Source organism: Dama dama, chromosome 31 (genome assembly GCF_033118175.1).
Source record: "Dama dama isolate Ldn47 chromosome 31, ASM3311817v1, whole genome shotgun sequence".
NCBI lineage: Eukaryota > Metazoa > Chordata > Mammalia > Artiodactyla > Cervidae > Dama > Dama dama.
In genome coordinates this window covers 7,898,432-7,912,400 of record NC_083711.1, presented here as the reverse complement: position 1 = coordinate 7,912,400, position 13,969 = coordinate 7,898,432, and the positions used below count along the sequence as shown (strand labels likewise).

The window sequence follows — 13,969 nt, the reverse complement described above, 5'->3', positions numbered from 1 at the left end:
TGCCCTTTTAAATAATAATTGCTTATTAGTTATTTGATTAGATTTTGTTTGAAATTTAGGTAATTCTTCCTAAATAATATCCAGGTTTTTAAAAAAAAATAACTTGAATGTTTCAGGGTCAGAGAAAGTAGTCATAGAAATACTACCAGTTTCAGGATTTGGCAAGAATAAAGTGATACAAGTCCCAGCTTTTAGTGTATTTTTGTTTTTGTTTGTGGCAGTTTTACTCATGCCAGTCATTATTGACACTGAGTTTTAGGATGAAGGATTTTAGTCAGTTTTTTTTTTAGTATAGTTGCTGTAGTGTGTTAAGCTTCAAAAAGGCATAGAGAACAGTTTAAGACATTTCTATGTGGCAGTATTATTAATTAGACTTAATAACTAATACGGTAGAGCATTTATCTTTAAGCTTTTTTCCCAGCTCCTTAAGAGGTATGTTGTTAAGTGACTAGTACTGTGGTCTGTTTTGAAAAGAGGTGGCTTTAGTATCATTTATAGGACTTGATAACTTTGCTACTGATTTTTAAAGGAAAATATCTCAGTTCATCAAAAAGCATCTGCTTTGTCAAGCATAGAAAAACGTTTCACTCTGACGTTGCGTTATCTCAAAAGGAGAAATCACTTCAGGAGTTAACATGTGGAAGGCATTAGGTTGAATAACAAAATGTTTTTCATATTCTTTCTCAGCTCCAATTATAATTACTTTGAAGGTTGAGAATTTTTCTCTTTTTCCAGGAGAAAACCTGTCATATTCATAAACTCAATTTTAGGTAAATTTAAATGTCTGTTTTTCAGTGATTTTCTTAATCCAGGACTGGAAAAAATCTGATTAATACAATTAATAAAAATATCTGATTAATAATTTGTTACCTAATGGCTTACAGATGTCTGTTTTGTTTAGGTTTGGAAGATATAACAATAATGATGTTGTTTTTCAGTCTTCCAGAAAAATTTTCTCTTTTTCCCTTCTCTCCTTGCTTTGTATACCATTCAACAAGAAAGCATTAAAAGGAAAAATCATTCAGCAAAATCACACCTTGAGTTAGTGCCTTTATCCTCTCAGAGGATCTCTTGGAAATAATGCCTGTTGGAAGGGAAGGAGATTACTTTCTTTAACATTAAAAAAAAAAAACCCAAAACTTTTTTCAATGTCTTCTAGCTAACAAAATAAAAATTCAGGGTTGTTTATAAATTGTATGTTCCTAGTTTCTTTGTATGGAACATCTGGTTTCCCTTTAAGGCAGGAGTCATGTCACAGTTTCTAGGTTAATGTGTGATGACTAGCACAGATGTACATTTGTAGTAGAAATTTAGGGAAATTTTGTGACAGTAGTCTACCTAGATTAAGCAATACTTGGTATTGTGTTTGGGAGTGGATAATAATACCTAGTAAATACCTGTTCTATCCAGGACCCTAACTTAGCTACAAAATACATTACTCTTAGAACTCAACAGTAGTTGAAGATTCATTTTGTTGTCGTTTAGTCATTAAGTCGTGTCTGACTCTGTGTGACCCCATGGATTGTAGCCCATCAGGTTCCTCTGTCCATGGGATTTTCCAGGCAAGAATACTGGAGTGGGTTGCCATTTCCTCCTCCAGAGGATCTTCCCCATGCAAGGATCGAACCTGTGTCTCCTGCGTTGGCAGATGGATTATTTACCACTGAGCCACCTGGGAAGACTGAAGATTCATTTAGGTGACCTTATTTAGTATGAATAATTAGAGTCCCCCTCCCCCAGGTTGCTTTATGACCTTGGTGCTTTTCCAGTCTGAGACTACCACAGTAAGAGAAGAAAGGGCAGTGTCATGGTGGGCAGTTGTCAGTTGCCAGAGAAGTTAGATGACTTACTTAGGACAGTATATTTTTGTTTTCAGTTAAAAATGATAAATACTCTCCCTGACTTTTAAGTGATAGCATGGATCATTCTTTCCTGTGGAACTAAAGTATATATTTTTAAAGTTTTTTTTTTTTTTTTTAAAATAATGTCTTGTTGCGCCGTTTTGTTAGACTGAAAGTTTCCTCATCGCTTGGTGAGCCCCTCCTCTAATTCAATCTTTGTCTTTTGTCTTTGCTGCCTTGCAGGGTTGGTACAGTAGGCTTCACTAGACTTAGCTGCAACTCAGAATGTCTCCTCCAGCCCCTGAGTAAATGCTGATGGTCTTGTGGAGAGTGGATTAAGAGGACGAGCTAAGTTCTCAATCCCAATTAAGAAGCGGAGGAAAATTTAAACTGTCTCCTTCAAAGTTTATCACAACCACCACCATCAAGACAGCAAACCAAAGGACAAAGACTTTGACCTGCTGTGTTGCTCTGTGTAGTCCAGTTCACGTATGGTTTCCAGACTTGGCTGGGGTTACTCACGAGTAAATAAAAAGTCGGACACTTCTGTCATTGGACGTTTTTATTCGCAAAGTTACCAAACATGAGGGCTGTACTGGAGACAGCAGACATTGCCATAGTGGCCCTGTACTTTATCCTGGTCATGTGCATTGGTTTTTTTGCCATGTGGAAATCTAATAGAAGCACCGTGAGTGGATACTTCTTGGCGGGGCGCTCTATGACCTGGGTAGCAATTGGTGCCTCTCTGTTTGTGAGCAATATTGGGAGTGAGCACTTCATTGGGCTGGCAGGATCTGGAGCGGCAAGTGGATTTGCAGTGGGCGCATGGGAGTTCAATGCCTTGCTGCTTTTGCAACTTCTGGGATGGGTTTTCATCCCGATTTACATCCGGTCGGGGGTATACACCATGCCAGAATACTTGTCCAAGCGATTTGGTGGCCATAGGATTCAGGTCTATTTCGCAGCGTTGTCTCTGATTCTCTATATCTTCACCAAGCTCTCAGTGGATCTGTATTCGGGTGCCCTCTTTATCCAGGAGTCTTTGGGTTGGAACCTCTATGTGTCTGTCATCCTGCTCATTGGCATGACTGCTTTGCTGACCGTCACCGGAGGCCTTGTCGCAGTGATCTACACAGACACCTTGCAGGCTCTGCTCATGATCGTTGGGGCACTCACACTTATGGTGATTAGCATGATGGAGATTGGCGGGTTTGAGGAAGTTAAGAGAAGGTACATGTTGGCCTCACCCAATGTCACTTCCATCCTGCTGACATACAACCTTTCCAACACAAATTCTTGTAATGTCCACCCCAAGAAAGATGCACTGAAAATGTTGCGGAACCCAACAGATGAAGACGTTCCTTGGCCTGGATTCATCCTTGGTCAGACCCCGGCTTCGGTCTGGTACTGGTGTGCCGACCAGGTCATTGTGCAGAGGGTCCTAGCAGCCAAAAACATTGCTCATGCCAAAGGCTCCACCCTGATGGCTGGCTTCCTGAAACTTCTGCCGATGTTTATCATAGTGGTCCCTGGAATGATTTCCCGGATACTGTTTGCTGATGACATAGCTTGCATCAACCCCGAGCACTGCATGCAGGTGTGTGGAAGCAGAGCCGGGTGCTCTAACATTGCCTACCCGCGCCTGGTGATGAAGCTGGTTCCCGTGGGCCTCCGGGGCCTGATGATGGCCGTGATGATTGCTGCTCTGATGAGTGATCTGGACTCCATCTTCAACAGTGCCAGCACCATATTCACCCTCGACGTGTACAAACTCATCCGCAAGAGCGCCAGCTCCCGGGAACTGATGATTGTGGGCAGGATATTTGTGGCCTTCATGGTGGTGATCAGCATCGCATGGGTGCCCATCATCGTGGAGATGCAAGGAGGCCAGATGTACCTTTACATCCAGGAGGTAGCCGACTACCTGACTCCCCCAGTTGCAGCCCTGTTCCTCCTGGCGATTTTCTGGAAGCGCTGCAATGAGCAAGGGGCTTTTTATGGTGGAATGGCGGGCTTTATCCTTGGAGCAGTCCGCTTGACACTGGCCTTTGCCTACCGTGCCCCAGAATGTGACCAACCTGATAACAGGCCAGGCTTCATCAAAGACATCCATTACATGTATGTGGCCACAGCATTGTTTTGGATCACAGGACTCATTACTGTAATTGTTAGCCTCCTCACACCACCTCCTACGAAGGAACAGATTCGCACCACCACCTTTTGGTCTAAGAAGAGCCTGGTGGTCAAGGAGAGCTGCTCCCCAAAAGACGAACCATACAAAATGCAGGAGAAGAGCATTCTGAGGTGCAGCGAGAATAGCGAGGCCATCAACCACGTCATCCCCAATGGGAAATCTGAGGACAGCATCAAGGGCCTGCAGCCGGAAGATGTTAATCTGTTGGTGACGTGCAGAGAGGAGGGCAACCCAGTGGCTTCCTTAGGTCATTCGGAGGCAGAAACACCTGTGGATGCGTATTCTAACGGGCAGGCAGCTCTCATGGGTGAGAAAGAGAGAAAGAAGGAAGCAGAGGATGGAAGCCGGTACTGGAAGTTCATCGATTGGTTCTGTGGCTTTAAAAGTAAGAGCCTTAGCAAGAGGAGTCTCAGAGACCTGATGGAGGAGGAGGCTGTTTGTTTACAAATGTTGGAAGAACCTCCACAAGTTAAAGTAATACTCAATATTGGACTTTTTGCTGTGTGTTCACTTGGAATTTTCATGTTTGTTTATTTCTCCTTATGAACTTTTAAGGATATGATGAGACACTAACTTAAGAAAATACTAGTCTTTGGAAAACAACAACGAAAAAAACCCCTGCAAACTTATGTAACTGTTGCATCTCTCAGGCATTGTTTACGCTGTAGGTTTTAGCCAAATTTTACTTAGCAGAAAAATCATCTATTTGCAAGACTTTTATTTTCCCAGAGATGGATGAAAGTAAATTTTCAACCTAAATGAAGTAAAACTTATTTAAACAGACTGAATTGTGCAAATGTGGTTTAAAATTTTCCATACCAAAGTAAGGAGAGACCGATTATTCTCACAGAGCACTTAGAGCAGAGTCACACGCTAAGGTGTCACGAGTAAGATAACTGTCCACACTGCCAAATCTTGGTAGGCCTTCTTACCCTGAAATGGAAGACTTGCTCATTTTAAAGTTTTTTCTCTGTCTCTGTAATCCCTACTCCCATTTTAAAGAACTGAATTTGTACATTGTATAATCCATTATATACTGAAAATCTAACATGTGCTTGTGGAGTACTTGTTTCAGGGCAAGTTCGTTTGCCAGGTTCATTCTGTTAGCATGAGCCTATGGATTCTGTATGCTGGAAGAAAGGAAGAGGAATGTTTTCTTGTAGCTGTTCCTGTACCACCAGTATATGGAATGTTGGAAAAAAGTTCCAGCTGTTTTTTGTGTTCTTTTTTCTTTTTTTTCCTCCTCTGAAGTTTAAGTGAACCATACTCAAACGACCACCAAGTAGTTTTGTCTTTATAAAGTTGTGTGTCATGACTGTATTGTAAATGATTGTGGGGGGGGGAATGAAGTTAACATTGCTGATGATCCTCAAATTTACTGACCAAGTTAAGATCATTTATATAGTTTGAAAATTAGCATCCCCTAAAGCAGTGTTTGATCAACTAAGCTGAACAGGTGATTCCTCGTACACCGTTAATTCTCTAGCTTTGTTCTTGTCATTTGGTAACATTCTTTATTAACCAGTTAACCTTCCTGAGTGGATCCATTTGGAAAATACGTCTGGAAATTTGAAGAAAAATTAACTCGGCTTTTGTGGGTTGCCCCACTTGATTAGATTGTGGTACATTGAAGTTGAGTTTTTAGAGTGAAAATATCATTCTGAGATCATAATGTATCATTCGTAAGTTTTTTTTCAAAAAAATGTTTTTTTAAAGACAACATATGTACACAGCCTCTGCATTTTTGTTTAAACAGTTACAGTGAGTGAGAGCATGAGGATATTTCAATGCAAACAGGCCATTAGTAATAGAAAACTCAAAAGAGCGCATGCTTTGCCACTGGTGGGTTGCAGTATAGTCTTTCTGTAGAATGGATAGCATATTCAAGAGAACTTCTGCGGGTTTAGTAGTGTGTCCTGTGGAGATTACAGGACTTGTGTAATTGTAGGACCCTCTGTCTTGACATGTCTCGGTATCCAGTTTCAGCGTTCTGGAAGAGAATCCATTTTTCACAGGTGGATTCCCCTTCATGAGGACAGGGTACGAAAGATGTTTGAGAAAAACTCTCCACGTGAGGTCGTTCCTTGTGCATGCTGTCCTTTTTCCTCCATGGCAGATGAAGGAAACTAATTTTGTATCTACTTTCTTTGACTTTTCTGTAATCTCTGATATTTTTTAAATTGCATGATTTTATTAACCTTGTATTCTTTAAGGGAAAATTATTACTTTTTTAGATGCTTTTGTAGATTTTGAATCAAAACTCAGTCCTAATGACTTTAAATTTTTTTGTATTTGTAAATTAAGTTCATTATGATGGACTTAATTAGTTCAAAGTTGATTTTTAGAAATTATTAGGTAGCATAATGTCTTCCCATCTCCAGGAGGCTTTCTGATGGACTGAGTCTGTAGTAATTTGTGTTTGAGTAGTATGATTTCTGCAAGCTTATTAGAGTGCCTTGTGGAATTTTTTTCTTAGTTTCATTCTTAGGGTTTATAAGCTGGGGGCCAAATGAAAGTAAGGACCGTCCTCGAGTGGAGGCCGAGGCTGTGACATATCCAACGTTACAAAGTCTGTTAGGAAGAGCAGAAAACCGGGTGTCTGGATCTGGACTCATGGTTTGTCCTCTTCTCAAAGGAACTGTTCTTCTTTTGAGGCAGCCTTTTGGTATTTGGGGAAATAATAGGACCTTAGATTTTTCAAATTGCCATTAAGTTGTAGAAATTAAAATTTTTCTTTGAACACATTGCTGTGTAACTCAGCAGTGAGGTTTGACATACTGGCTGAGCAGCCTTCTTACCCCTTCTGTTAAAAGCATAAATGAATAGGTGGTGTCTAAGTGGATTTTCCCCCCTTTATTTAATGTTGACTCCTAATAGTTTGGGGTTTTAGCATCCCCCTGCCTTCTCTCTGCTGTTGTCTTAGTATGATACATAAAATACATCATCTTGTGTCTTATTTGTGTGTATATAGCAGTAGGTCAAGTTTAGAGTACTAATGTTGTAAATAAGGAATGGTTATTAGCATATCCATTAGGATTGTTTATTCTTGCCAGTGTAAACATCACTTTATTAGACTGAAGTCCCTGAAGCTTGCCCTTCTTATTGCTTCCCAGTAATAGATAATGTGCTTGAATGAGTATGTGAATTCCTGATTGCCGCTTTATTTCAGGGGACCATTCTTCAGTCTTTATTTCATTAGAATGATCATGGAATGATACGTAGTCTCATAAAGCTAGCAAAATGGTCATACTTTACGCTAAATGGGTCTTAAATGATGACATTGATAGCTAGACGTTAACATGTATATATTTTCTTATTGGCTCAAGCTAAGGTTGAGAACTGGCTAAGAGTGATTGACTGAAATAGTTAGATAAGAGGATGAAGTGAGGACACTGGAACTCAAAAGTGGAGACAAATACTGTCTCATCTGGTAGCCCCAGTTCTTAGATTTTGTCCTCTCAGGCAGTCTTCGTCTCAAGATCTGACGAGCAGAGCTTGTTGCCCTGGCATGCAGAGTGGTTATGGGTTCCTTTGTGGGACGTCTCATTTCCCTGTTGAAGAATATTTTGTCCTACCCTGAGATAGTAAGTGGCTTTTGAAACAGCAGAGCCAATCTCTTCCCCAGCCTTTCTTTCCTAGTGAAGTTATCACTCTTATCTTCTGGTTAGAGAAGCATCGAGCAGTAGCGGTGCTGCTGTGTCCTTTGGCCTCAGTCCAGCAGATCTGATCTCCCAAGGCTTCTTTTTCACTTGCCTCAAAGGCGCCATTGTCTTTCTGCAGAAAGAGGCTGGCCTGGGTCACAAAGCCCTAACTCCTACCAATGGCACACAAAGTAATTAACAGGGGCCTGTTGCTTCGTGAAATTTCACACTTTAAGAATTGAGGAGGAGGGTTGCTACTCAATTCTCTAACCTGAAGCTGAGTAGGGGCTTGAAAGTCTTGTCCAGGGTGGTTAGAACCTTTAAGTCTCTACATTTCTCAGTCCATTGTTACCTTCTCTATATTGGGTTTTGTGGATCCTCTCTCTTTAGAGATCACGTAATACAGGTTACTTTCATTCTTCACCACCCTGTAGACCTGCTGTATTATTAGCTATTAAAAACTTAGACCCATTAATGTTCCCCCTTGGCAGTACTTTGCTTACGCTGTACTCCCCTGTGTCATTTTCATCTGAGGTATGATGGCTGAAAATGACCACATGGGTATCTAGCAGTGACACCTCCACATTTCCGAGTTTGGGTTGAGAGATGTGTAAAGGCCATTGCTGTTAAGTTATGTGACTGCAGAGACCTGCCAGGACAAGATTTTCTAAAGAAGTCGGAAAAACTACTAGAGGAGATGCTGAGAAGTACCTGGGTGTAGCAGACCTAGGCTTCAGTATTCATATGATTTCTCATTAGTGGGGTGTTAAGTCACTTGTCCTTTTAATGTTTACGTTAGCCTGAGCAGGCTTGGCGATAGGACTTACTCCTGTTTGTGTGTCGGGGTCCACCTACATTCAGAGAGACTGGTTTCCCCTTGGTTTGTCTCCCCTCACATTGCTTTAATTATTCCCTTTTTCTTTGTTGGAACACGTAACATATTCCTATTTTGATCTTTCGTCAGCTTAATTCACTTTCAGGCTTATTGCCATAGTGTGCAAAAGTGGTGCTTTGCCCCAGATTTGAAGGCCTGGATCCAGAGAATGATTCACTAAATAGTAGTTGTGTTTAAATATACTAAAATATCTATTAGCTTAAACTGTTGATGCTCCAGAGTTTTATTTTCAGACTTTGTGTTCACTAATAACAAAAGCCCTAATAATTCATCAAAATTTTATTCTCAAAGCTCATTTTTCAAAAATTAGGCAGAAATAGTTAAAATTCACACCAGTCCCTTGGAAATGATGGTATCGCAATGTAGAGAGGAATGGAGTTTGTTTTGATGCCAAAAAAACTTTGTTGCAGCAATTAAAGGTAAAAAGTTGGAACTAGTCAGCATATAGAGAAACTCTTTTGTACTAGTTCGGTGTGAAGCTGGATTATGTAAGAAGTAATCTTTTGATCACTACACTTGGTTTTCTTGGATGACTTAACTCAGGGCTACAAACCCCCTTTTCCTTCATTAAGCTAACTTCTCCTAATTTGGTATGTTTATTTTGGTCAAACTCTCACCTCTGATGGAAGAGTAGATATTCAGTTACTTTGACTGCAGAACAGAATTTAGCTAAGGTTCAAAATAATTGATAGGCTTTGCCAGCGCTGAGTCTCACACCATTATTCACGTTGTCATATAAATGTTTTTATTTAAACTTCTCTCTCCAGTGCTGGGAATAAGGGTTTAAACTACTGATTCGCCTTTAAAGGAATGTTGTGTGAATTGATATAATTTATGTTTGTTTCCATCTCAAATCCTTTATAAAAGATAGGGTTTAGCTTTTTGTTTCGGGTTAAGCACCCCATTTATCTGGTAACTAATGGCCTTAACCATTGGCATGTAGTCTTTTGTTCAGAAATAAACACAAAGGTTTGATGTATCTGCATCATTTCTCATCTCATGCACTTTACTTTTTGGAGGGAGGACCATATCTGAGACTTGACTTAAAACCAGTAACCTTAATTTATGTAATGACTTTTGAGGTTTGATTTGGTTACCTGGATTTATAGTGTGTTTGGGGAGAGGGATGCTAGAATAAATAAGACAAAGCACAGTGGTCTCAGATTCTTGTTAGTGTAGGCGCAGTGCCCTGTTCTCCTCAGAGAAGCCCTGGATTGTGATTGTTGCCGTGATGATGGAACCACCCCCCCTCGCAAGACAGTTTACAGAGAGTGAACTCTTATCAGTGAGGGAAGTACATTTTTTAGTGATTTCGGCAACAGCACAGATGGAGAGTAGGTACCCACATCTTTATTGGAGACTTGTTTTGACCCTGATTAAATTCACCTTGTCCCCTAGTGCTGCTGGATAAAGGAGTGTTTACTTTTTTTTATTGCCTCTGGACAAACTTGTCTGGATAATTTTTCAGTATATCAATGTCGCCTATACCTCTGTAAGTGGAATGTTCACTAATAACTCACTTTTTTGTTTTAGTAGTTGGAAACTGAAATTAAGCTCATTGCTATCTAGAGTATTGATATCCCAAGTTGGCACAGGCCATTCTGTAGGGTATTCCTTAATGTAATCAGCTTCTGAAATTTATGTTTTGATTAGTGCCTTCTGGTTGCTGATATTTAATCTGCTAGTTCACACCTTTCCCTTTCTTGATACATAACTCTTAAACAATTCCTCTTTTTAAATTTTGCTATGACTAGTGAAGAAAATACATTTATACTAACATATTTTACATGCAGCCTTTATTTAGGTTCAAAGAACCAGGTAGGTCTAGCTTGTGTTGCAGCTTAAATGTTATTTATTCATCTGTGTTTGTTTCCTTTATATCCTTAATTAAAGATTCAAGGTTACTTATTCTGTGAATATGTTTTAACTTTTATCATTTTCCAGTGTAGGTTGGGTAGGCATATCTGAGAATATACATGTGACAAGAGTTTCACATTCCATGATAAGAAAAAAGCTTAAAGTAAATTTTATAGAAAGCACAAAACCATGTTCCCTCATGTGTGTAACTCCACATGTGGAAAGCACAAGACTAACAGTATTCTCAGTATCCCACAAGTGCCCGGCATAAAAAGCCCGCCATGGGTCATCTCTGGAGTTGTCAGGACGAGCCCCACAGTGTTGCAAGCCCCGGACAGTGAGAGGTGCCTGAGCTGGGGGTCCTCAATCATCAGAGAGGCAGTGTTCTAGTCTGAGGACCTGTGTGCTGCTTTGGTGGAGGAGACAGTACTACTGGCAAGACTGCTGCGGTTGTGCTGGGGGGTCACCAGCTCAAACGGGCGCTGTGGGCTCCTCCCTACAATCAAACTGGAGAAACAGGAACAGACTTCTAGGTTTCTGGTGGGTGGGACATTTTGACAAACTTCGGCTTTAAGCTGTAGAGCCTTTGGGTTATTTTTTCTAATCATAAATCTATAGGAAATTTTACCTCCCGTCAATAGCACCCTGGGAGCATGGAGAAGTCTCACATTTTAATAGGGCAAATACTAATCTTTAATCTTCGTGTAAGTTTAATAAGCTTAATGAAGTTATTTTTTCATATGCCTGGCTACCCTTCATTTTAATAGAGCAGAATTTGATCCAGGAGTCATAAGCATCAAACAAAGTGAGACATCTGCCAAATGGAACTACTTTTTGCTTTTCACATTGGTTGTAAGAGTCTAAAGGATTCTTTTGCCTGTTGCGTTACAAGACTAGATTAGATGAAATCTATGAATATGCCTGCAAAAGAAGAAAAAAATAATGTGTTTTTTTGCACTCGGCATTGCCCTTATTTTACTCCTCAACTTTCTTCATCTGCATAGTCCCTGTTTATCAGCAATGAATAAATACATCTCTCTCTTGGATCTTGCCCATACGTCAAAAGATAGGAAAACTCAGAATGGAAAGAAGTGACTACCTTTTTCCCACTCTCCTCTGTTTCATATATTTATATTAGGGGTAGTCAATTTTAATAATAATACGGAATGAAGATTCGAGCTGGTGTAGACTAATGGAAAATGGTTTAGAAGAATTAACCTGAGCACTTTGAGGGAGAGAGTATGGCCTACAGCAAAAAGCCAGCGAGTGTGTCCTTACAGCAGTTTTTGAGAATGAGCACCTCAGGCTTTGGTGGAGTTGAGAGGAATGAGAAATACAGGGAAAATGAGAAGTTTGAGGAACATCTTTGGCTTAGCCATGTGTGATAAGGCAAAGCAGTAATAACCTGTTAGTCCTGTATACTATATAGAATGTGCTCTGTACCTTTAAATTTTGTTTTTAAGTCTAAAATTGTTTTTAAGAACTTAAAGGATGCTTTTGAAGATTCCTTTGGCAGAATATCTTTCATTTCTAATTTCCATGAAAAATTGCTTTAATTAGTCTAGGTGAACGTGGTTGTAGCAGTGTAAATACGTACAATTAGAACTTTCTAATTTCACTGTGAGATCTCTTTTGAGTGGCAAACAGATCAACTAGTCTTTTTTGCTCATGAACTTTTCTGTGGGGTTGTTAAAATGCAAAAGCTTTATTACTTTGTTTTTAAATAATGACCTTTTACATTCGTGTCAGATGATGGCATGGAATCTGTTGCCCTGCTCCCCCACCACTGTCGCTTCAGTTGATGGGTTGCCGACAGTTCAGAGATGAAGTGAGGACGCGCCCTTTGTTTGCTTGGACGTCCCGTCTTTGTTGCCTGGGCCTGTGTTGGCGATCACATGTGAACTATGTTATGTTTCTCAGTGCTGCTGCTGCTGCTGCTCCTTTTTTTTTGATAAGGTGGATATCAAAAATAGTTGCTGTGCAAAAGTTAGTAGTCTTCTTCAAGAAGAAAACCAATTCCTTTTCTAATATCCTGTGAAATTGCTTCATTCATTCCTTTATTTTTAAGCCAAATGTCAGCAGAGTACTGCTGCCTTCTATCTAGTAATTTTGATATGTAAGTATTAACGCATTTTTAACAGATGCCTACATTGAAAAATGTTTTTCCCAGCGTCCTGCCTCTTAAAGCTTTGTTCACATGTTCTGTGAGAGCCCAGTCTGTGCACTGGGGTGTGTGTTGTGTACATGGATTGCTTCGTCACTTACGCATTGTAGACCAAATGTGATCTTAAATGGAGTTGTTGAGTTATTGGTGAGTTTTTTGACTTGTAAACTGATTTTCCAGTGTACGCTTCATTGTCTGCAGTGTTTTTTTTTTTTTTTTTTTTTTAAGGTTTGACTTATCAAGTCCATCTCATTGTACAATGTTTTAGTTGCGAATAGAAAGTAGAATTTGGTATAAACCAGGTAACTTCCATATTGAAAGGCATACAATTGAAATTGTAGATTTAGGATTGTTAACCGTACATGACAATTCTAACTTGACTATTCTAACCTATTGTATACAATCTGATTTTTTAAATTGTAGACATGTATGATCTTGGTTTAATGTGTTTTTAAAAGTGTTATTGTTTAAAAAAAATGAAAAAAAAATTAAGCAAATCTGCTAAAGAGCTGTCAGTTTTCATTACTGACTCTGTAAAATACACTGTTCTTTGTGTACTGTGTGTTATTTTGCCAGCTGCTGCATTAGCCTTTAAAAGTATTTGGAAACTTAAGATGAACTACATTTCTTGCAAAGTATATTCCTTTCTGTGGTATTTTGTCCTGTAACTGAAGTATAGTAATTATTTTATGGAAACGTTAGCACTTCTGTACCGACTTTGAATAAAATGAAAAATTTACATTTCTGTGACTGAGTATTTTCAGTACGAACACACGTCCGTCCTCAAGAGGCTGTGTCTCAGTTCCTTTTCTCTTGGCTCATAAAGTGTTCCAGTGCGTTTCCCCTACCATTTTTTGCTCTTCTTTACCTTGGTAAGCATGGACTAGCAAGTATTAACTGAGAATATAAAACATGGAGTAAATAAAAATATGCTCAGTGTTTTCACTTCTAATTCTGAAATAATTGCAGATTGTAGGACAGTTGTAATGATAGTGTGAAGAACCCAGGAATCATTTTCATCCAGATTTATAGTAGTTAACATTTGGCCGCAGCTGCATTGTCATTTCTCTCATCACTTTCGTGAACCATTTGAAAACATAAGTTGCAGACCTCACTCTCCTTTACCCTTTGGTACTTGGGGATATAGTTCTTAAAACAAGGACAGTCACCCATATAATCATAAAATAATTATCGAAGTCTGAAAACAGTGATACAATATTTTAATCTAAAGTCTTTATTTAGATGTTATTCTGTTAAATGTCTTTTATAGCAACTTTTTTTTTTTTTTTTAACTTTGGAAACCAGTTCATTGCATTTAGCTTTAATGTCTATCTCTTTTAGTCTGAAATAGTTTCTCAGCTGTTCTTTTTGTCTTTG

At 39.3% G+C, this 13,969-nt stretch overlaps 1 protein-coding gene across 3 annotated transcripts in view; it reads left to right on the top strand.

Annotated features, from left to right (window-relative positions):
- Nucleotides 1–13,331, top strand: part of SLC5A3 (solute carrier family 5 member 3) — a 53,450-nt gene extending 40,119 nt beyond the window's left edge. For all 3 annotated transcript variants that reach the window (XM_061134188.1, XM_061134187.1, XM_061134189.1), the window contains exon 2: nt 2,085–13,331. In XM_061134188.1, the coding sequence (XP_060990171.1) occupies nt 2,425–4,581 (2,157 nt within the window). In that variant the 5' untranslated portion in view covers nt 2,085–2,424 and the 3' untranslated portion in view covers nt 4,582–13,331. The remainder of the gene's footprint in view (nt 1–2,084) is intronic.
- Nucleotides 13,332–13,969: the final 638 nt, after the last annotated feature.